The sequence below is a fragment of the Somniosus microcephalus genome, chromosome 10 (assembly GCF_052327205.1).
Source record: "Somniosus microcephalus isolate GS21.2 chromosome 10, FLI_Smic_1.0, whole genome shotgun sequence".
Classification (NCBI taxonomy): domain Eukaryota; kingdom Metazoa; phylum Chordata; class Chondrichthyes; order Squaliformes; family Somniosidae; genus Somniosus; species Somniosus microcephalus.
The window spans coordinates 124062101-124084648 of NC_140996.1; the positions used below are offsets into that span (position 1 = coordinate 124062101).

Genomic DNA, 22548 nt, shown 5'->3' on the forward strand with positions numbered 1-22548 from the left:
TCGGCCCCTCGAGCCTGTTCCGCCATTTAATGAGATCATGGCTGATCATCCAAATTCAGTACCCTGTCCCTGCTTTCTCCCCATATCCCTTGATCCCGTTAGCCTTAAGAAATATATCTAACTCCTTCTTGAATGTATTTAATGAATTGGCCTCAACTGCCTTCTGTGGTAGAGAATTCCACAGGTTCACCACTCTCTGGGTGAAGAAATTCCTCCTTATCTCAGTCCTAAATGGCTTACCCCTGATCCTTAGACTGTGACCCCTGGTTCTGGACTCCCCCACCAAAACTGCACACAATACTCAAGGTGTGGTCTCACCAAGGCCCTGTACAACTGCAGCAAGACATCCTTGCTCCTGTACGCTAATCCTCTTGCTATGAAGGCCAACATATCATTTGCTGCCTTAACTGCCGCGCCTGCATGCTTACCTTCAGCGACTGGTGCGCAAGGACACCCATGTCTCGTTACACTTCCCCTTTTCCCAATCTATTGCCGTTCAGATAATAATCTGTCTTCCTGTTTTTGTCACCGAAGTGGATAACCTCGCATTTATCCACATTATACTGCACCTGCCCAATCACCTAACCTGTCCAAATCATACTGGAGTTTCTCTGCATCCTCCTCACAGCATACACGCCCACCCAGCTTTGTGTCGTCTGCAAACTTGGAGATATTACATCTAGTTCCCTCGTCTAGATCAATTATATATATTGTGAATAGCTGGGGTCCTAGCACCGATCCCTGCGGTACTCCACTAGTCACTGCCTGCCACTCGGAAAAAGACCCGTTTATTCCAACTCTTTGCTTCCTGTCTGCCAACCAGTTCTCTATCCAAGACAGTACCTTACCCCCAGTCCCGTGTGCTTTAACTTTGCACGCTAATCTCTTATGCGGGACCTTATCGAAAGCCTTCTGAACGTCCAAATACACCACATCCATTGGTTCTCCCTTACCTATTCTACCAGTTACATCCTCAAAAAATTCCAGTAGATTAGTCAAGCATGATTTACCTTTTGTAAATCCATGTTGACTTTGTCCGATCCTGTCACTGTTTTCCAAGTGCACTCTGCACTGAATCACTTAGATGGTAAAGAGACCTACATCAGAATGCTGTTCATAGACTACAGCTGAGCATTCAACACTATCGTCCCCAACAAGCTGGCCACCAAACTCCACACTCTTGGCCTGAACACTTCCCTCTGCAACTGGACCCTGGACTTCCTAACAAACAGACCCCAGTCTGTCAAATTAGGTAACCACACCTCTTTTCCCCCCCCCCCCCCCCGACCCTGAACACAGGGGCCCCACAAGGATGTGTGCTGAGCCCCCTCCTCTACTCCCTCTTCACCCACGACTGTGTGGCTGTTCATGGTTCCAACACCATCAAGTTTGCGGATGATACCACGGTAGTAGGCCAAATCACCAACAACGATGAGTCAGCCTACAGGGAGGAGGTCCAGCATCTCGTGAAGTGGTGCGCCGATAACAACCTGGCCCTTAACATCAAGAAACCCAAAGAAATCATTGTGGACTTCAGGAAGTCTAAAGGTGGAAGTCACACCCCCCATCCACATCCATGGGGCTGTGGTGGAAAAGGGTGGACAGCTTTAAGTTCCTCGGAGTCCACATCACGGAAGACCTCTCCTGGTCCCTCAATACTTCCTCTCTGGTGAAGAAGGCCCAGCAGTGCCTATATTTCCTAAGGAGGCTGAAGGGATGTAACCTGTCACCCCTGATCCTCTGTAACTTTTACCGCTGCACAATAGAGAGCATCCTGACGAACTGTATCACAGTATGGTATGGCAGCTGTAGCTACTATGACCGGAAAGCCCTGCAGCGGGTAGTCAAAACTGCCCAACGCATTACCGGCACCCGGCTACCGACCATAGAGCACATATACCAGAAACGCTGTTTACGGAGGTCACGGACCATCATCAAAGACCCTACCCGCCACAGTCTGTTCGCCCTCCTGCCATCTGGGAGACGCTACAGATGCATTCGCACCCGAACGACCAGATTTAGGAACAGCTTCTTTCCCAGGGCTGTCATCCTACTGAACTCCACAAATAAACTCTAAAGCCTGCACATCTGCCAATGCACTTTATTATGTTTATGTTAATGTATGGCAAGCCTAATGTATGTTGAATGTTTAAATGTCTTAATCTAAATGTACACTCTCGGGAGCCGCAAGCCTACATTTCGTTGTACTGCACTTGTGCACTAACAATGACAATAAAGTTGATTATTATTATTATTACATCTTTTATAATGGACTCTAGCATTTTCCCCACTACTGATGTCAGACTTACTGGTCTATAATTCCCCGTTTTCTCTCTACCACCTTTTTTAAATAGTGGGGTTACATTAGCTATCCTCCAATCCATGGGAACTGTTCCAGAGTCTATCGAGTTCTGGAAGATGACCAGCAATGCATCTACTATTTCTAGGGCCACTTCCTTAAGTACCCTAGGATGTAGATTATCAGGCCCTGGGGATTTATCGGCCTTCAATCCCGTCAATTTCCCTAACACCATTTCCCTACAAATACTGATTTCATTCAATTCCTCCCTCTCATTAGACCCTATGATCCCCGACATCTCTGGTTCTGTCTTCACAAAGGAGGACACAAATAACCTCCCAAAGTATGTATTTAATTGGTCTGCCATTTCTTTGTTCCCCATTATAAATTCCCCTGATTCTGACTGCAAGGGACCTACGCTTGACTTCACCAATCTTTTTCTCTTCACATATCTATAGAAGCTTTTACAGTCAGTTTTTATGTTCCCTGCAAGCTTGCTCTCAATCTATTTTCCTCCTTTGCTGAATCCTAAACTGCTCTCAATCCTCAGGCTTGCTGCTTTTTCTGGCAAAATTATAAGTCCTCTCCTTGGATCTTATGCTATCCCTAATTTCCTTTGTTAGCCACGGTTGAGTCACCTTTTTTGTTTTATTTTTATGCCAAACTGGGATGAACAAATTCTGTAGTTCATCCATGCAATCTTTAAATGTTTGCCATTGCCTATCCACCGTCAACCCTTTAAGTAACGTTCCCCAATCCATCCTAGCGAACTCGTGCCTCACACCATCGTAGTTTCCTTTATTTAAATTCAGGACCCTAATCTCTGAGTCAACTACTTCACTCTCCATTTTAATGAAGAATTCTATCATATTATGATCGCTCCTCCCCAAGGGGCCGTGCACAACAAGATTGCTAATTAATCCTTTCTCATTACATAATACCCAGTCTAAGATGACCTGCTCTCTAGTTGGTTCCTCGATATATTGGTCCAGGAAACCATCCCGTATACACTCTAGGAATTCCTCCTCCACAGTATTGTTACTAATTTGGTTAGCCCATTCTATACGTAGATTAAAGTCACCCATGATAACTGCTGTGCCCTTATTGCACGCGTCTCTAATTTCCAGTTTAATGCCATCCCCAACCTCAGCATTACTGTTTGGGGGTCTGTATACAACTCCCACTAATGTTTTCTGCCCCTTGGTATTTCTCAGCTCTGCCCATACAGATTCCACATCATCAGAGCTAATATCCTTCCTTACTATTGTGTTAATCTCTTTAACCAGCAATGCTACCCCACCTCCTTTTCCTGTCCTTCCTTTATATTGAATATCCCTGGATGTTGAATTCCCAGACTTGGTCATCCTGGAGCCCTGTCTCTGTAATCCCAATTATATCATATCCGTTTACATCTATTTGCGCAGCTAATTCATCCACCTTTTTACGAGTGCTCTTCGTATTAAGACTCAAAGCCTTACAAAATATAACTAGGTTGAGTACAGTCCCACCCAGCTGGACGACGAAGGAGAGGCATTGGAGGAGGATGGTGTGGTCAGCTGTGTCAAAGGCTGCAGACAGGTCGAGAAGGACGAGGAGGGACTTTCACATAGGATGTCATTTGTGACTGTGATAAGAGCCATTCCCCTATTGTGCCAGTGGTGGAAATCTGATTGGAGGGATTCGAACCTGGAGTTCCGGGAAAGATGGACATGGATGAGCACTGCAATTTGCTGGAGAAATCGCCCTGCTTTTATCGGGAGTAGTTGTTGTAGTTTCGGTCATGAGTTTTGTTTGCTGTATTTCGTAGAAACTCTTTTTAAGTAGATTCTGTGGACTGTTTGCTGTAGTGCGCTGTTTAAATAGACTCTGCTGAGTAAATAGACTTTATTTGCGTCCTGCCCTGCCTCTAACTTATTGACTAACACCGTGGTGTCAGTTGATGCTCTGCAAAAGGATAGAGCTACCATGGCTAGCTAGCAAGGGCAGAGCAGGCCAATGTTCCCTCTAAATTTTTTTCTTTGGCCTGTGCGGCCCCTTTCACAGGCTGCGCGGGCCATTCAAAATTCCGCGCAAGCGCGGTTTTTTGATTTTAAAAGCCAGCTCACTGGCTGTGCAGGACCTGTAGCGCAGCTTGAAGGGAACATTGGAGCAGTCCCAATAGGCCAAATGGTCAGCTGCTGTTCCTATCTATATGTAGATTAATTCAGCAACCTTCTTCCGCAGATCTTTTACGAACTTCGCAAAGTTGTTTTTAAGACAACTTTAAGAGCCTATACATGTTGCTGTATTTTATACTACGTATTTAAAATTGCTGTTGTTGCTCTTGAGGAGGTCGTACCAATTTTATTTCTGTATATTCTAGAAAAATAACAAACTAGAAATACTTTTTTTTAGATCATCACATCTGGGATTGCCTTGAAAATTTTTGTTTATGTATTTTGAATTAATTACATTTTTACTGACAAAAGAATGTCGCAACGTCTTTTTTTTGCCTTTGTTCCCAACCCACAGAAGAAATGTAGAGTGGTTTAATTTTCTTTTTGAATAAGTTTACAATATCCTGTTATTAATATTAATGAAAAGATGACATGCAAATTTGAGGGAACCATGAACATACACTGCAATGTTCTTTTTCAATCCTCTGATCCTGTGTACATGTCTTGTATAAGAAAATATACTGATAGTGAAAATACAAAAATTAATTTGTGTTTTGATATTTTGGTGTTGCAGATATGGAAGTTATGAAACCTCTAATAGAAGTGGCTCATAGTTCTGAAGAAGTATCAGATGATGAACAAGAGACTGACTTAACAGGTTTACACCTACGGCAACCTGGTGATGAACAGGGCATCTCGTAAGTGCATGTTATCTTAATATTAATTTAGTCAAATGTTTTAAGTTTGAACATCACTTTTTTAAAACAAAAAAAATGTTTTCTCCTGTTCTCCTCCTTTCCTGAAAGGATTGATTTGATTCTAGGTTATCAATTCCCAGCACCAACAGTCATCCTGTACCGTACCAAATTACCTGATGTGTCACTGTTCTGACACAACAGCAGGGAGTTTGACTGAACAGCATCACAATTGTGCCCCCACCTAGATTTCACACTTGTACTTTCAAACAGAAGTTACAGGATAGCAGTCAGGAACGGAATACAAAGTTTGATCTTTCATTTTTCTTGCACCCTGTCTAAGTGTGAATGACTGATTAAATATAACCTGAAAAATATTGATTAGTAGTATTCAAGCCTTAGTCTTCAAAAGATTGTGAGAGCTCTAGTGAGTGAGCACTTAGAAAACCAAATATTGGTTAAGACAGTCCTCATAGATTCAGAAATGGTAGATGATGCCAAATTTTTGAAATCATTGCTGATGTGGTGGAAAAGGAAATGTAGTTGGTGTTTTCTAGTTGGATTTTCAGAACTATTGACCAGGTTGTACATCACCAATTAATGGCTAAGGTAAGACGTTATCGAATCGCAAGTTATGTGTATCAGTGGATGGAAAATTGGCTTTAAAAACAAGAAACGGAGGGAGGTCTAAATAGGAACTTTTGAGAATGTAATAAGGTTACAAGCAAAGTACTGCCAAGGAATGCACTTGGAACCCTTATTTTTTGTATCTATGAATGATTTGTGCAAGGGTATAGTAAGCATGTTCAGATTTCCAGATGATGCCTAAATAAGAGGCAGGAGAAATACTAAGGGAGAATGGAACCAGATTCAGAAAGTTTTAGATTTATTGGCTAACTGAGCCAATAGATGGCAGATGCAAATCATTTTGATGTTTAAAGAAGATTAAAAAAAAAAGATGGAGTATGCATTAAATGGAATGTTGCTAAAGTATGTTGATATTAGGAAAAAGATTACAAGACAGGTACAGATCATGAAGGTAATTTGGCCCATCTTAGCTCATCCATGCAGGAAGAACCTACAGTGGTTTGTGGGGCTATTGTATTTTGGGATGTTTTTGACTATTTTCCACAGAAAGGGCTAGGGGGGGTGGGGGGCGATGGAGAAGCTACTTTTTATTTTAAAAAATTGAGTTTTAAAGCTAATTGTATTTGCACAAGATTTTTTTTAGTGACAAAGGGTAGTGAGCTGATAGGTACTTCAAAATGCTGGCTTTGTTGTTTCCTCATAGACTGCATATAATAAGTTGTTAGACAATAAATACCCAATGCCCATTGTGTTGGAAAGCCTCTGTTTCTTTCTGGTTGTGAGAGAAGATGATTTAAAAAAAGAGACCGAGTCGCAGGCAATTAGTTTTCAGTAAAGGCTGAAAAGACAATTAGGCCTTCAAACAGAAAGCTGCAAAGGCAAGCTTTGGCTATGCTCTGAAGTAGCATGCAGGAGAATAGTTGGGAGTTATTTGTTTAAGTCAAGTAAGATGATCCATTGATGTGGGGAAATGTAGTGTAAGTTTGTTTTGTATTAGATGAAGTCAAATCCTGGAACTCCTTACCTAACCGCATTATGGGAGGGCCTTCATCACATGGAATGTAGCGGTTCAAGAAGAACCACCACCTTCTCCAGGACAACTAGGGGTGGGTAATAAATGCTGTCCTTGCCAGCGATACCCACATCCTGAAGAATGATATTAAAAAAAAATAAGAGTTGTACATTGAATCTGATCAGAACTGTTGCACTGTATACTCTATTATAGTTTACTTGCTGTGATATAAAACTGCTTAATATATAGCGGACCTCATCACACCAAATGTTCTTTTTGTTCATTGATGAAGCAGTCATGTGAATGACCCAAATATCCAATTCAGATCACTATTGTTAAACTGCTGGGTTATAGTATTGCACAGTTAGATGTTGGGCTTTTCTGGCACACCCCTAAATGTGAGATGCTTCGACTGCTAACCGGAGTGGCTAGCACCACTGTACCTGAGAGAAGACCCGAAACTTGGAACGGAGACTTTACTGTATGCTAATTGACTGTTGCATTTGCTTGCAGTGATTCTGCTTCAAAAAATAAAAGTAATTCATTGCCTGCTAAGCACTTTAGGATGTCTTGAGGTTGTGAAAGGCGTTCTATAAATGTGTCATCTTTCTTTAGACCTGTTACTGCATTGACCTGCTCAACCACCTCTTTCCAGACTGCCCTAACTGCAGCTTGCTGTGGAGGATGCTCCTTCAATACCAAAATGCTACACCTCATTTAATGAAATCAATGAAGTCTAAACTTTTGAATTAAAAATATAATCTGAGCTTTGAGTGAGAGACATCTGATACATTAAAGCAGAAGATAATCTGAATTTATTTGATGTTTTTATGTATTTTTATATTATTGCAGGTTTACCCAAACATTCATTCATTTGTTGAAAGGAAACATTGGAACAGGGCTGCTAGGATTGCCACTTGCAATCAAAAATGCAGGGCTTATGGTAAGAGCTAATGTGTATTATCTAAATGGACAATGTCTTTTGAAAAAAGTGTTTGACAAACTTTTTTTTTGTTTGGAGAGATCCGGAAGATTTATTTGTCATTTTCATTGCAGTGATATTGTGTGCAGATGGCAAGATGAAATATTTTGATGCAGTTTACATTGTCACATTGTGTGTGCTTTCAGGCAGATGAAATAGCATTTACAAATACTTTCATGATTATAGAATTTTCATCCCATTAGTTATGTATATTGTGTGCATGTGACTCTTTTTAAAAACTGGTGAATCCAGTCTAAAATGGTTTCCAAGCACATGAATGAAAATTGAAAAGGTTGCTTGGGACTGTTCTATATCACAGCTCCAGAAAGCTTTGATCAAGAATTAGTGCAGTGGAAGATCATGTTTGAAGAGGAAGGAGTGTTTTAAATGATAATTCAGTGTTCAGCATCCCAGACAGTAATGTTTGCTACTGGTCATCAGTGATGTTCGAATGGATGGGTATTCCATCATCTTTAAAATTAACTGCTGGAGGCATAAAACGACTTCAGAAAACCAAGCTTTCTCCCCTGTTGAATTTTAGAACTGGGCAATTTTCAATATTCATAAGAGAAAGCAGACCCGATGATTAGTTGATTCTTTAACGATTATAGACATAATGTCATAATCAAATATCTTGTACTTTATTTCAATCTATACTATTCAGCATTTTATTTGAGCTTAACTGCAACTTGCACGGTATTGAAATGGAACATTAACTGAATGTTGTATTACATGATTTGTGCAACAGATAAACTCTCAAATATATTAACTGGTGAATTTGCAAATTACTGCTATTTACACTGTGCTTATCTCTTCCAGCTGGGACCAGTCAGTCTTGTGCTTATGGGGATTGTGACAATTCATTGTATGCACGTCGTAGTACGCTGTAGCCATCATTTCTGTCAAAGGTAAAATCCAGCTTCCTTTATAAGATCTTTTTGTTCCCCGATTTTCCTTTGCACAGTTAGGTAGGTGTACTTAATTTTGTTTGTCCCTATAATTTTCACTCCTGCTCTTCGGAAGATGCTGATTCATGCTAGTGTTCAACGCGTGCTGCGCGCCCTCTAGTGTTGATAGCTTATTGCATCCTTCTGGACAGTGTGCTGGCAGTCTGCTCTACTGTGGGAGGAATGATAACGCAGCCAGTGCCGTCATCGCCTGTAGAACACTTTCCAGCAGTAGTCATTGGACAACAGCTGCGACCACAAATTTAAGTTTTGTTTTTTCTTTCTTCCCCCTCCCTAAACCTTGGACATTCAAGCCAATTGTCCCATTTACTGCCATTCCAGCTGATGATGGGGAATTTAGCAGAGGTTACATAAGTACATACGAAATAGGAGCAGGAGTAGGCCATTTGGCCTTTCGAGCCTGCTCCACCATTCAGTAAGATCATGGCTGATCTTCTACCTCATCTCCACTTTCCTTCACTATCCCTATATCCCTTGATTCCCTTAATATCCAAAAATCTATCGATCTCTGTCTTGAATATACTCAACGACTGAGCCTCCACAGCCCTCTGGGGTAGAGAATTCCAAGGATTCACCACCCTCTGAGTGAAGAAATTTCTCATCTCAGTCCTAAATGGACGACCCCTTATTCTGAGACACCGACCCCTTACTCTGAGACACTGACCCCTGGTTCTAGACTCCCCAGCCAGGGGAAACATCCTCCCTGCATCTACCCTGTCAAGCCCTTTAAGAATTTTATATGTTTCAATGAGATCACCTCTCATTCTTCTAAACTCTAGAGAATATAGGCCTAGTCTACTCAAACTCTCCGCATAGGACAATCCCCCCATCCCAAGAACCAGTCTGGTGAACCTTTGTTGCGCTCCCTCTATGGCAAGTATATCCTTCTTTAGGTAAGGAGACCAAAACTGTACACAATACTCCAGGTGTGGTCTCACCAGGACCCTATATAATTTCAATAAGACATCTTTACTCTTCTACTCAAATCCTCTTGTAATAAAGGCCAACATACCATTTGCTTTCCTAATTGCTTGCTGTACCTGCATGTTGACTTTCAGTGATTCGTGTACAAGGACACCCAGGTCCCTCAACACCAACATTTCCCAATCTCTCGCCATTTAAAAAATACTCTGCTTTTCTATTTTTCCTACCAAAGTGAATAACTTCACATTTCTCCACATTATATTCCATTTGCCATGTTCTTGCCCACTCACTTAGCCTGTCTGCATCCCCTTGAAGCCTCATTACATCCTCCTCACAACTTCCATTCCCACCCAGCTTTGTATGATCAACAAACTTGGACATATTACATTTGGTCCCCTCGTCCAAATCATTGATGTAGATTGTGAATAGCTGAGGCTCAAGCACTGATCCTTGCGGTACCCCACTAGTTATAGCCTGCCAACCTGAAAATGACCCATTTATTCCTACTCTGTTTTCTGTACGTTAACCAATCCTCAATCAATGCTAGTATATTACCCCCAATCCCATGCGCCCTAATTTTGTGTAATAACCTCTTGTGTGGCACTTTATCGAATGCCTTCTGAAAATCCAAATACACCACATCCACTGGTTTCTCCCTTCTCTATTCTGCTAGGTACAACCTTAAACTCGAATAGCTTTGTCAAATACGATTTTCTTTTCATTAATCTGCCCAATCCTATTCTTTTCTAAGTGCCCTCTTACCATGACCTTAATAATAGAGTCTAGCATTTTCCCTACTACTGATGTCAGGCTAACTGGTCTGTAGTTTTCCATTTTCTCTCTTCCCTCCTTTCGTAAATAATGGGGTTACATTTGCCATGTTGGAAATTGAACTTGAGACTTTCATGTTCTGTATGGCTCAGTTCTACACAGAACTATCAGGAGAGATCCAGCAGTTTAGTTTACATAAAAAGAGTGGTGACAGAAGTACTCTGTATTAAGCCGAGTATATTGAACAATCAATTATAGTCGACCCAATAAATTGACTTATCAAGGTCGCAATGATGTTTATGGTTTAGTACTCTGTTTTGATTTAGTTGTTTGCTATAATTAGTAAACATAAAGACAGAAACTTAGAAATACAGGGTATCTCTTTATAAATATCACCTTGTGTAAAAAGTGATTTGATTAGAAATGGCTTCAAACATTGTAGTATGATGGCAGAAATAATACTGGTATTTATTGTTGTGAATAAAAAGGAAAAGTGCTAAGGACCTGAAATAAAAACATAAAAAGGTAAAAAAATATACAGCAGGTCCGTCAGCATCTGAACAGGGATATAAGTTAGGTTTAAAAAAAGTGAATGTTCTATCTTTTCTGTGTTTAGATGAGAATGAAATTGCTATATTTTTCCAGCATTTTCTGTTTTGTTAATTCATGGATTATTAGAATGACTGACTGATGCAGGGAAATGTTCGCGCTTATAATTCGACCGTAAACTCACCAAGGGGTTCGGAGGATGTCACCAATTGGAATAGGATTTTCGTATGTTCATTGTGATAAAATTACTGTCCTGTAATCTCTCCATATATCTGTTACTTTCATAATGAGTGTACTTTTATATATTTACAGTGAAGTTAATAAGGAAAAAGTCAAATTTGTTCATTTTGCCAATAGAAAATGTCATAGTAAATTAGTCCATTCTCAATATCATTATCTCCTTGCCGTAATGAGCAATAGAAATTCAACACAAAAAGAGAAATATATATGTTTGCCTTAATTTTTTCTCCCCCCCCCCCCCCCCCCCCCCACTCCCTTTTGAATATGATCTAGCTGACTGACCATGTGGTTATTAATGAGGAGTAAAATGCAGGAGCATGTCCTCCACACATTAAGTTTCCATTCTTGGCACTGGTATCAATCCGAGATGAATGTAAAATTTAGGGAAAAGTCAACCAGATTACTCCAAAGCAGCTACACAGACACCAGAAAAGGCAGAGACTTGGGACCAAATGTAAAAAAAAATCTTGATTTTTAATAATTGCTCCTAATTCTGAGATTACTTTCTATTGACTACAGATCAGTTGACTATAGCCAAAGTGGACCAATAATCAGGTTTTTTCTGTCTTAAAGCAAACAATTAAATAAACTTTCAAGTCCAATAATATTGCGAGGCAATTGAAATCTGAAGGGCCGAGGCTCAGTGTTGGAAATAAAAATTTTAAGTGTGTGGTGCATCGCTAAATTTTGAAAATTTGTTGTTTCTTTTATACATATAGGTTTAAAAAGCAAGGCCTGAGTTATGGTGACACAGTCACATTTGCTATGGAACAAGGACCATTCCTGTGCCTTCGAAACAAAGCTCCATGGGCAAGGTAAAACTGATTACGATATATATTAGAGGATAACCACATTAAAGTACAACATTTTAGCATGAACACATTTAGGTTGGTAAAAGGTGTTAGGTTTTTGTTTAGTCTATATAGAAGTTTTGAGCGTATCTATCTCACTTTTTAGGTGTCATAATTATTTACACATATAAACATCTGTGTTGTGCTTTTTAAATATATAAGAATATAATATACAGAAAGACTGGCATTTCCTACTGGATTAATTAAAAATGTCCTAGTAAAGGATCCCCTTGGAATGAGTGACCATAACATGGTTGAATTCCATATTCAATTAGAGGGTGAGAAGGTTGGATCTCAAACAAGCATGCTAAGCTTGAATAAAGGAGACTATGAAGGTATGAGAGCGGAATTGAGTAGAGTGGATTGGGAAAATAGATTAAAGGGTAAGACGATACATGATCAGTGGTGTACATTTAAGGAGTTATTTTACAACTTCCAAAAAATATATATTCCACTGAGAAGAAAAGGGTGTAAAAGAAAAGACAGCCATCCGTGGCTAAGTAAAGAAATTAAGGATAGTATTCGACTAGAAACAAGGGCATATAAGGTAGCCAAATCTAGTGGGAGGATAGAGGATTGGGAAAACTTTAAAAGACAGCAAAAAATAACAAAAAGATTGATTAAGAAAGGGAAGATAGATTATGAAAGTAAATTAGCAAAAAATATAAAAACAGATAGTAAGAGTTTTTATAGTTCTATAAAAAGAAAAAGGGTGGCTAAAGTAAATGTTGGTCCCTTAGAGGATGAGACCGGGAAATTAATGGTGGGAAATATGGAGATGGCAAAAACACTGAATGAATATTTTGTATCAGTCTTTACAGTAGAGGACACTAAGAATATCTCAACACTGGACAAACAGGGGGCTATGGGGGGGGAGGAGCTAAACACGATCAAAATCACTAAGGAAGTGGTACTTGGTAAAATAATGGGACTCAAGGCGGATAAATCACCTGGACCTGATGGCTTACATCCTAGGGTCTTGAGGGAAGTGGCGGTAGGGATTGTGGATGCATTGGTAATTTTCCAAAACTCCCTGGACTCGGCAAAGGTCCCGGCAGACTGGAAAACTGCTAATGTAACACCCTTATTTAAAAAGGGCAGTAGACAGAAGGCTGGAAACTATAAACCGGTTAGCGTAACATCTGTGGTAGGTAAAATTTTGGAGTCCATTATTAAGGAGACAGTAACAGGACATTTGGATAATCATAATTTAATAGGACAAAGTCAGCATGGTTTTATGAAGGGGAAGTCATGTTTGACAAATTTGCTGGAGTTCTTTGAGGAAGTAACATATAGGGTGGATAAAGGGGAACCAGTGGACGTAGTGTATTTAGACTTCCAAAAGGCATTTGACAAGGTGCCACACAAAAGATTATTGCTTAAGATAAAAAATCACGGGATTGGGGGTAATATTCTGGCATGGATAGAGGATTGGCTATCTACCAGAAGGCAGAGAGTTGGGATAAATGGTTCATTCTCAGACTGGCAATCAGTAACTAGTGGTGTTCCGCAGGTGTCAGTGCTGGGTCCCCAACTCTTTACAATCTATATTAACGATTTGAAGGAGGGGACCGAGTGTAACATATCAAAGTTTGCAGATGATACTAAGATGGGGGGGAAAGTAGTGAGTGAGGAGGACATAAAAAACCTGCAAGGGGACATAGACAGGCTAAGTAAGTGGGCAGAGATTTGGCAGATGGAATGCAATACTGGAAAGTGTGAGGTTATGCACTTTGGCAGGAAAAATTGTAGAGCAAGTTATTATTTTAATGGCAAGAAACTGGAAAGTACTGTAGTACAAAGGAATCTGGGGGTCCTGGTGCACGAAACTCAAAAGGTTAGTATGCAGGTGCAGCAAATGATTAAGAAGGCCAATGGAATGTTGGCTTTCATTGCTAGGGGGATAGAATATAAAACTAGGGAGGTATTGCTTCAGTTGTACAAGGTATTGGTGAGACCGCACCTGGAATACTGCGTACAGTTTTGGTGTCCATACTTAAGAAAAGACATACTTGCTCTCGAGTCAGTACAAAGAAGGTTCACTTGGTTAATCCCGGGGATGAGGGGGTGGACATATGAGGAGAGGTTGAGTAGATTGGGACTCTACTCATTGGAGTTCAAAAGAATGAGAGGCGATCTTATTGAAACATATAAGATTGTGAAGGGGTTGGATCGGGTGGATGCGGGGAGGATGTTCCCGATGATGGGTGAAACTAGAACTAGGGGGCATAGTCTTAGAATAAGGGGCTGCTCTTTCAAAACTGAGATGAGGAGGAACTACTTCACTCAGAGGGTGGTGGGTCCATGGAATATGCTGCCCCAAAAAGCTGTAGAAGCTACATCATTACATAAATTTAAAACAGAAATAGACAGTTTCCTAGAAGTAAAAGGAATTAAGGGTTACGGGGAGCGGGCAGGAATTTGGACATGAGTCTCGGTTCGGATCGGACATGGCCCTGTGGGTAGCGGAGCGAGCCCAGTGGCCGTGTAGCCTGATCCTGCTTCTATTTTGTGTGTCTAATTCTGTTAGATTCAGGAGATGGTTCTGTGATAGTAGATTGGCGGTTAGGATCAGATCAGCCATAATCTTATTGAATGGCGGAGCAGGCTCGAGGGGCCGATTGGCCTACTCCTGCTCCTATTTCTTATGTTCTTTTGATCTGTAATCTGTGACCTTGAACTCAGAACTGGCCTAAGAGCAGTTAACCTAATTGATCTCAGGAAGGCACAGCTATTGGACCTTGTGACTTAAAGGAGCACACAACCTTATATACAGCATCTGTTTACCTAACAACTTGTTGACAGTTGTGAGCTGTCTCAGCCTTGGGTGGGGGAAGTAAGGAAATATTTTGTTTTTGGAGGCTAATTTACATTTTTAACAGTAGGCCAGAGGAAATTATTTTAATGCTTTGTAAGATTTCTTTGGGTGGAGTATTTAAAAATCAGTCAGCTACTGATTTTGAAAGAATGTGAGTAATTGTCACATGGAAGTTTAATATAAGGTGGAGAGTGCAAAATGTTGTTGTAACTGGGATGCAGGATAAATCCAGGATATTAAATTGAATTAATTCCAATATTAGGCATCGGTAACCTTTGTTGAAGCAGAGACAAATCGTTTCTCGCCTCTAGCTTTTCCAGGTAGTATTTTTCTGAGGCAGCCTTACTTTTATCTGCCTGTGTTCTGTAGTCAAAGATAATCACAATCTTGGCAGTTTTCCTTCCAGAAGGACATTAGTGAACCATTACATTTTTCATGGCATTTTTCTGGTGCTAGTTTTGTTGCGTTCAATTTCACAACTTGCCATGGTAGGATTTAAACTGATGACCTCCAGGTTGCTATTCCAATTACAATAAACATTAAGCTACCGTACCCTGGATTGGTATGCATTGACCCCAAGAAAAGTTAGCACATTCAGGGGATGAGGAGAAAATATTGAAAAGGAAATGCAAGTCTTTTACTCAGTCAAAGTGGTTTTATTATTGAGATTGTGGGAAGCGGAATTTAGCAGAGACCTGAATCATTTGTCCAATAATATATAGATCCATGGCCCCTGCTATTTTTATGGAGGTACTGGTTTTCTGCGATGTGTTGAGATTTAATGGCAGTAGAATTCCACTCTTTCAGCCAAGTCTTGGTTTTACAAGGCTCCTTTTGCCAAGAGCGCACACCAGAAAACCAGGCACAATGCCCTGATGTACAACATATTGCATTTTGCAGCAAATAAATTAATTTTAAGCCTTGCTGCCTGTTGTGTCTGTGTGTTAATAGAGACACTGAAGACAGGAGTTGGTTTCATAGGTGTTTACTAAACAAAGTCTGGAGGGGAACTAACTGATACAACACAATATACAGGCTTATATAGCCCGAGTGGCCATTACCGGCATTACAGTACACATGGGGCTCTTAAAGGCACATACACTACAATTCCTCCCCTTTTAGCCAACCAGTACATGATATTTTAAGTAATTATTAATTACATGTTACAAGAAAAATAACCTACATATTGCTGCAGTTAATTAATTATAAGTCAGTCTCTCTGGAGGCTTCCTGACTCGGTCCGGATAACGCCTCGGTGGTGTAGTTGTTTCTGGTGGTGTAGTAGGTTCTTTTGGCAAGGCTGATTTGGCTTGAATGCCAGTGTTGGGTTCATCGGGTTCCAGTATCACCGGATCGGAGGTAGATATGGGTATCTCTACTTCATTGTTAGGCGTATAGAGTTGTGTAGGTTGTCCCTTTTCGGATGACTCTATGATTTGGTCAGCATGGCGCCTTATTATGCTTTCTCCGATGTCCACGGTATACATCAGCGGTCCTAGTCGTGTGCAGATAGTTCCAGGCTGCCATTTCTCGGTACGGTAGTCCCGGGCCAAAACCTGTTGACCTATCTGGAAGGTTCTAGTTGGCCTTTCATTCATGCCTTGAAATTGCCGGTTCTCCACGTCCCTTCTGATGTTGGGCTTGATCAAATCCAGCCGGCATCTTAGGCTTCTATTGAAGAACATCATGGCGGGAGTTTGGTTTGTAATCATATGTGTTGCATTCCTGTATGCGAACAAGAAGTTATCCACCTTGTGCTGAAGTTTTATGTCTTCATTACCCATGGCCTTTATGGCCTTCTTGAAGGTCTGGACAAACCTTTCAGCCAATCCATTGGTGGCGGGATGGTATGGGGCGGACGTGTAGTGCTTAATCCCATTGTTTTTTAAGAACTTCCTGAATTCTTCGGACACAAATTGCGGTCCATTATCAGAACAGATCTGTTCCGGCAGCCCATTCCTGGCAAATATGGTCCTTAATACTGTGATGGTTTTTTCCACGGTGGTGGAGGACATCTTTATTACCTCCGGCCACTTGGAGTGTGCATCAACCGCGATTAAGAACATTCAGTCCATAAATGGACCAGCAAAGTCGATGTGTACCCTTTGCCAGGGAGATGAGGGCCACTCCCATGGATGTAGAGGGGCTTGGGGTGGAGCGTTTTGGACCTTCTGGCATCCTAGGCAGCTCTTGGTCATTTCTTCGATGTCTCCATCGATACCTGGCCACCATACAAACGCCCTGGCTAGGTTGTTCATTTTCACTCCACCCAGATGCCCCTCGTGAAGCTTCTTTAGAACTTTATCCTGGAGTTTGGGTGGAATCACCACTCTGGATCCACACATCAAGGTTCCTCGGCACACTGACAGCTGTTCTCCTCTTTGCGAGAATGCTGGCAACAGTGGTTCGCCATGTGCTGGCCATCCCTTCACTGTTAAATCGTAGACTCGTGAGAGAGTCGGGTCATTTCTAGTTTCCCTTTCAATGGCAGAATTTGTTACTGGTAGACATTCGACTATGGTAGAGTGGAAAATCTCCACTGGGTCTACGGTAGGTGCTTCTTCTACCGTTGGCAACGGTAGGCGCGATAACCTGTCAGCATTCCCATGCTGTTTTGATCCTTTGTATTCTATGTTGTATTGGTGTGCCCCTAGAAAAAGGGACCACCTCTGTAGCCTTTGCGCTGTCATAATGGGAACACCCTTTTTAGGGTTGAATATGGAGATGAGGGGTTGATGGTCAGTCAACAAGGTAAATTTTTGTCTGTGTAGGTAATGGTTGAATTTCATCACTCCCCATGCCAGGCTGAGTGCTTCCCTGTCGATTTGGGCATAGTTACGCTCAGCTGAGTTCAATGAGCGTGACGCAAAAGCTATCGGCCGTTCCGAGCCATCAGGGAATTTATGCGATAATACTGCTCCTACGCTGTAAGGGGATGCATCGCACGCCAGTCTGATTGGCAGTGATGGGTTGTAATGAGCCAAAACTTCTTTGGATGTGATTAAGCCTTTGCATTTATGGAAGGCACGTTTACAGTCTTCGCTCCATTTCCAAATTACTCCTGTTTGTAGCAGTTCATTAAGAGGGTGTAGAAGAGTTGATAAGTTCGGTAAAAATTTATGATAGTAATTTATTAATCCCAGGAACAACCTTAATTGTGAAACATTTTCGGGTGCTGGGGCTTTTATGACCGCTTCAATTTTTTCAGGTGACTTATGCAACCCTTCCTTATTAATTATGTGGCCACAATATGATATTTGATTTTGGAAAAATTCGCACTTGGGGCGATTTGCTTGTAGGCCCCATTCTCTCAGCCTAGTGAGCACCTGCTCCAAATTGGCAAGGTGCTCGTTGTCGTTTTCTCCTGTTACAAGGATGTCGTCTAGGTAGCATTGAGTCCCCGGAATCCCTTGGAGGACTTGCTCCATAGCTCTTTGCCAGATAGCTGGAGCGGATGCTACTCCGAAAACCAGTCAATTGTACTGGTACAGACCTTTGTGTGTATTTATCGTGAGATTTTTTAGAGGCCTCTTCAACCTCCATCTGTAGATATGCCTGTGCCAAGTCAATTTTGGTGAAACGTTTCCCTCCGGATAGTGAGGCGAAAATATCTTTTATCCTCGGAAGAGGATACTGTACCGTGTGAAGGACCGGGTTTACAGTCACCTTGAAGTCTCCGCAGATGCGAATTTTTCTCTGTTCTTCAGATTTATCATTATTCAATGCTTTCTTCATGACTGGAACGATGGGTGTTGCCCACTCGCTCCAATCTATTTTTGGATAATACGCCTGCCTTTTCCAAATTCTCCAGCTCTGCCTCGACTGCTGGACGAATTGTGTATGGCACCGGTCTTGCTTTAAAAAACTTGGGAATTGCTGCATCTTCCACTTTTATTGAGGCGGTGATGCCTTTCAGGGTTCCTAGTTACTCTTGAAACACTTCTTTGGCGTTGGCCAAGATGTCTTTTAATCGTTCAGGTATGGCGTCATCATCGTTTTTTTTCTTACTGGTCACCGTCCGTGCCTGAATGGAGTGCCAGTCTAAACGTATTTTCTTGATCCATTCGCGTCCCAACAGCGGTGGACCACCATCTTGTAGAATGTATAAATACAACTTTTGTAATTCCTTGCCGTTGTATACAACAGGCACCCTTATTTTTCCTTTGGGGTATACTTTCTGCCCCGTATATGTTTTCAAGATAATGGATGTGTCTTTTAAAGGTATATGCGGAAATAGCCGCTCGTAATCCCGTCGATTTATGACGGTCAGAGCTGATCCTGTATCTAGCTCCATTTTAACTGGGGACCCTGCTATCGTGAGGGTAACCCAAATGGTCTGGTAATCATCTTTGGCAAGTACATTATGTAATTTGAGACAGCTTAGTCTCTTGTTTTCGGAGTCGCTATCGCTCTTCTGGTCTTCGGAGCTACTGTCCGTCATCATTTGTACCTTTCTGTACTTTTCTTTATTGATTTTTTTTTTTTTCCTTCCTGTCTGTGGATTTATTTTGTCCAGATCGGCATACCCGTGCAATGTGTCCAATCTTTCCGCATTGCCTGCATGCTTTGTCCTTGAACCAGCAGTCCCTCTGGCCATGGGTGGATCTGCCGCAGCGATAACATCTCTCGAAACCCTGTGTCATTTCATGGGTGCCGAAGTCCTGTGTCTTTCGTTGTATCTCTGCAGCTCCTCTTGCAGCTGCTTCGTATGATACAGCCATACTGAAAGCCTTGTCCAGTGTTAAATCTTTTTCAGAAAGCAGCCTTTTCTGTGTTCCTTCACTTAAGAGACCGCAGACGAATTTGTCTCGAAGATAATCTGCTAGTTCTGCCCCGAATTGGCAGTGTTTTGATAGCTTTCTTAATTCGGTGAGGTAATCAGCGTTACTTTCATTCTTGTGTTGATTTCTCTTGAAGAATTTGAATCGTTCCGCTATCAGCAGCGGTGTTGGGTTTAAGTGCTCCTGTAGGGTATCAACAATTTCTTTAAAATTCTTGTCCTTTGGTTTGGCTGGAGTGATTAAATTTCGTAACAGCCCGTATGTCTTTGCGCCCATTAGATTTAGTAGTACTGAAGCTTTTTTTTCATCTTCTATTCCATTTGCGGTGCAATATACCTCCACTCTTTCCACATATGTGGTCCAATCCTCTATCTCGTTATCAAAAGCATCAATATTGCCAGACTTAGGCATCCTAGAAAAAAAATGGCGCTTCCCGCGCTTTTCTTTCTGTTCTGCAGTAAAGATATGGCGCTTCACGCGCTTCACCGCCGCTGCTGCCGATGACAACGCTGTTTCCTGCGGTTTCCGTTCTTTTTATTTATGTATTTACAGTTGGAGGCTCGTTCCCGCCGGACTCTCTCTCTAGGTCTGAACGCTGACCTGCTTGCAGCGCCGGCCGTCTCCCGAGTGCTCCCTCCCCGTCTGTTACTGCTTGCCTCCGCTTTCGCTGCTTGGCCCAGCTGTAGAGCCAGCCGCTGGAGGCCCAGCTGTAGAGCCAGCTGCTGGAGCCCCAGCCCGACGCCCAGGAAGGATTATTGCAGTACCTGCCACCAGCTTGGCTAGCTGGTGAAACTACAGCTTTTTCTTTTTCTTGATTTTTCTTCAACTTTGGACGCCAGAGGAATCGATGTCCTTGAGGTGCTGCCGAATTGCAGGTAAGTCCGTTTCCAATTCGTCGCCACTGTTGTGTCTGTGTGTTGATCGAGACACTGAAGACAGGAGTTGGTTTCATAGGTGTTTACTAAACAAAGTCTGGAGGGGAACTAAGTGATGCAACACAATATACAGGCTTATATAGCCCGAGTGGCCATTACCGGCATTACAGTACACCTGGGGCTCTTAAAGGCACATACACTACACTGCCGATCAGTGTGAGCTTCATTAAATCTTTGGAGACACGTTACTGACTCATGCTGGATTTCACATTTTACTCACTGGCTCCTTGCCCATGTAAAATGTTTGCCGCTTGGCCTGTATAAATAAACTTCTTAAAGCTGTGTTGGGGTTTTCACTGTTAGTTGCCAAGTTTCGTTTTTCTTTCACTTAATTGTTTCATCTGCATTTCTTTTGTGCAATCATTCCTGTTGCTGTATGTGTAACATTTTTTGCATTGTGAGACTGTTAGTTACATTCCTTTTCCTGCCACAGTCTTGCAGCTGCAATTTGACTTGCAGCAAATGGTTATAGGATGGAAATTCCTTTGGGAATTTCAATAGCGCTTGCATGATTTAGATGAGAAAGATCAATTCATGGTAGGACAAGAATGGCATTAGATACACACCCATCCTTATTCCAGGACCCACATTTGTAGACTAAGACATCTCGAGAATTCTAGCCTTTGCTGCCTCCACTTCTCAGACTGTCACAGATTATGCAATCTCTTTAAGGTGACCTGCAAACAACTTTAATCATGAAGACAAATCTTCCCATTGAAGATTATCATTGCATGCAACATTTACACTCCCTGATCGTTCCAAGCTGCCACCGACCCGTTTATCAAATTGGTTGGTTGGCTGTTCAGATACATCAAGCAAGTGACAGCCAAGAGTCAGCATATTTATCACTTGTAGAAAGGAGGTATCAGCATAACTAAGTTTAGAATTTTAGTGAGTGTCAGGGTTCCCAAGAGTGCGGGCCATCTTAGATAGCCAAATGGCTACATGGGTGCCATCAGATCCTCTGCCGCCACCACTTGTTTCTCTTCATCTGTACACTATACCTCAACCTTTACTACCTCCTCATTCCCACTGCCTTCATCTTCTGGATTGATATGTTGGCAACATGGATGTGGGGTAATCTATGGTGCTGTCTGGCTCTGGGTCACTAGCAGCAGTGCTGATGTGCTGCTCTACGAAGATAGAAAAGGGACAAATCTTAGAATGTTCGCTCGCTTACACACCTTTAAACATAACTTGCATTGCACAATACCAAATGGTGTCTCTGTGGTTTTGTGTATCCTTGAGTAGGAATGAGTGAAAAGGTAAACCAGATGTAATTGCAGGATTGTACTAAACTGGAGTTCAGGAGAGGCCTCCTGCTTCTTCTTTTCCTACTCCCCCTATGCTCTTATTTCCAGGATAGCTGCATCAAAGGCCTCTGATTGGTAAGCCTTTCTGTAATTGGCACCTGTTCTCTTCAATTTCATGCCATCTTGTGCAAACAGAAAAGTTGAAGGAGCACAGTCATAGTAGCAAACGTGTGCCCAACCTGCTTGCCATCTGTGTGTTCGTAAGTGACCATGCAGCAAGGTTGTGTTACAATGGTTTGATGTGTAAAGCACTTGGAAAAGTGAGTGTGGCAGGGCTATCTTCTTGAATATGCATGCGACTGTGATTATGGGCATGCATGAGATATAATGTCAGAGCTGTAACGTTGTCAAGTTTTGGCACGGGCAAGTAGTAAATGTGAAATAGTTTGCTGGGTTACCCTGTGGTGTGGAATCTTGACACATCTACATAATGATTGCCAGATTCTTTAATGTGTGCCATTTTCTCCTGCATCTGTTTTCTTGTCTTGAAACATTAACCTGGCTTTCCAGATGCTGATGGATCTGCTGTGTATTTCCACCGCTTTGTTTTATTTTTCAACTCTGTTCATACTTCATGGTTGGCCAATATTATTCAAACTTTTTGGTTTAGTACAAATATTGATATTCTACTGGGACCCACCCCCATCCAAACTTCTTACAGACTGT

General features: G+C 41.7%; 1 protein-coding gene across 1 annotated transcript in view; it reads left to right on the top strand.

The window, feature by feature from the left end:
- The window catches only part of LOC147111683 (neutral amino acid uniporter 4-like), a 371254-nt gene that overhangs the window by 27453 nt on the left and 321253 nt on the right, over positions 1-22548 (top strand). The window contains exons 3-6 of the mRNA XM_085998789.1: positions 5030-5153; positions 7603-7693; positions 8552-8640; positions 11904-11999. Coding sequence (XP_085854915.1) covers positions 5030-5153; positions 7603-7693; positions 8552-8640; positions 11904-11999 — 400 coding nt within the window. The remainder of the gene's footprint in view (positions 1-5029; positions 5154-7602; positions 7694-8551; positions 8641-11903; positions 12000-22548) is intronic.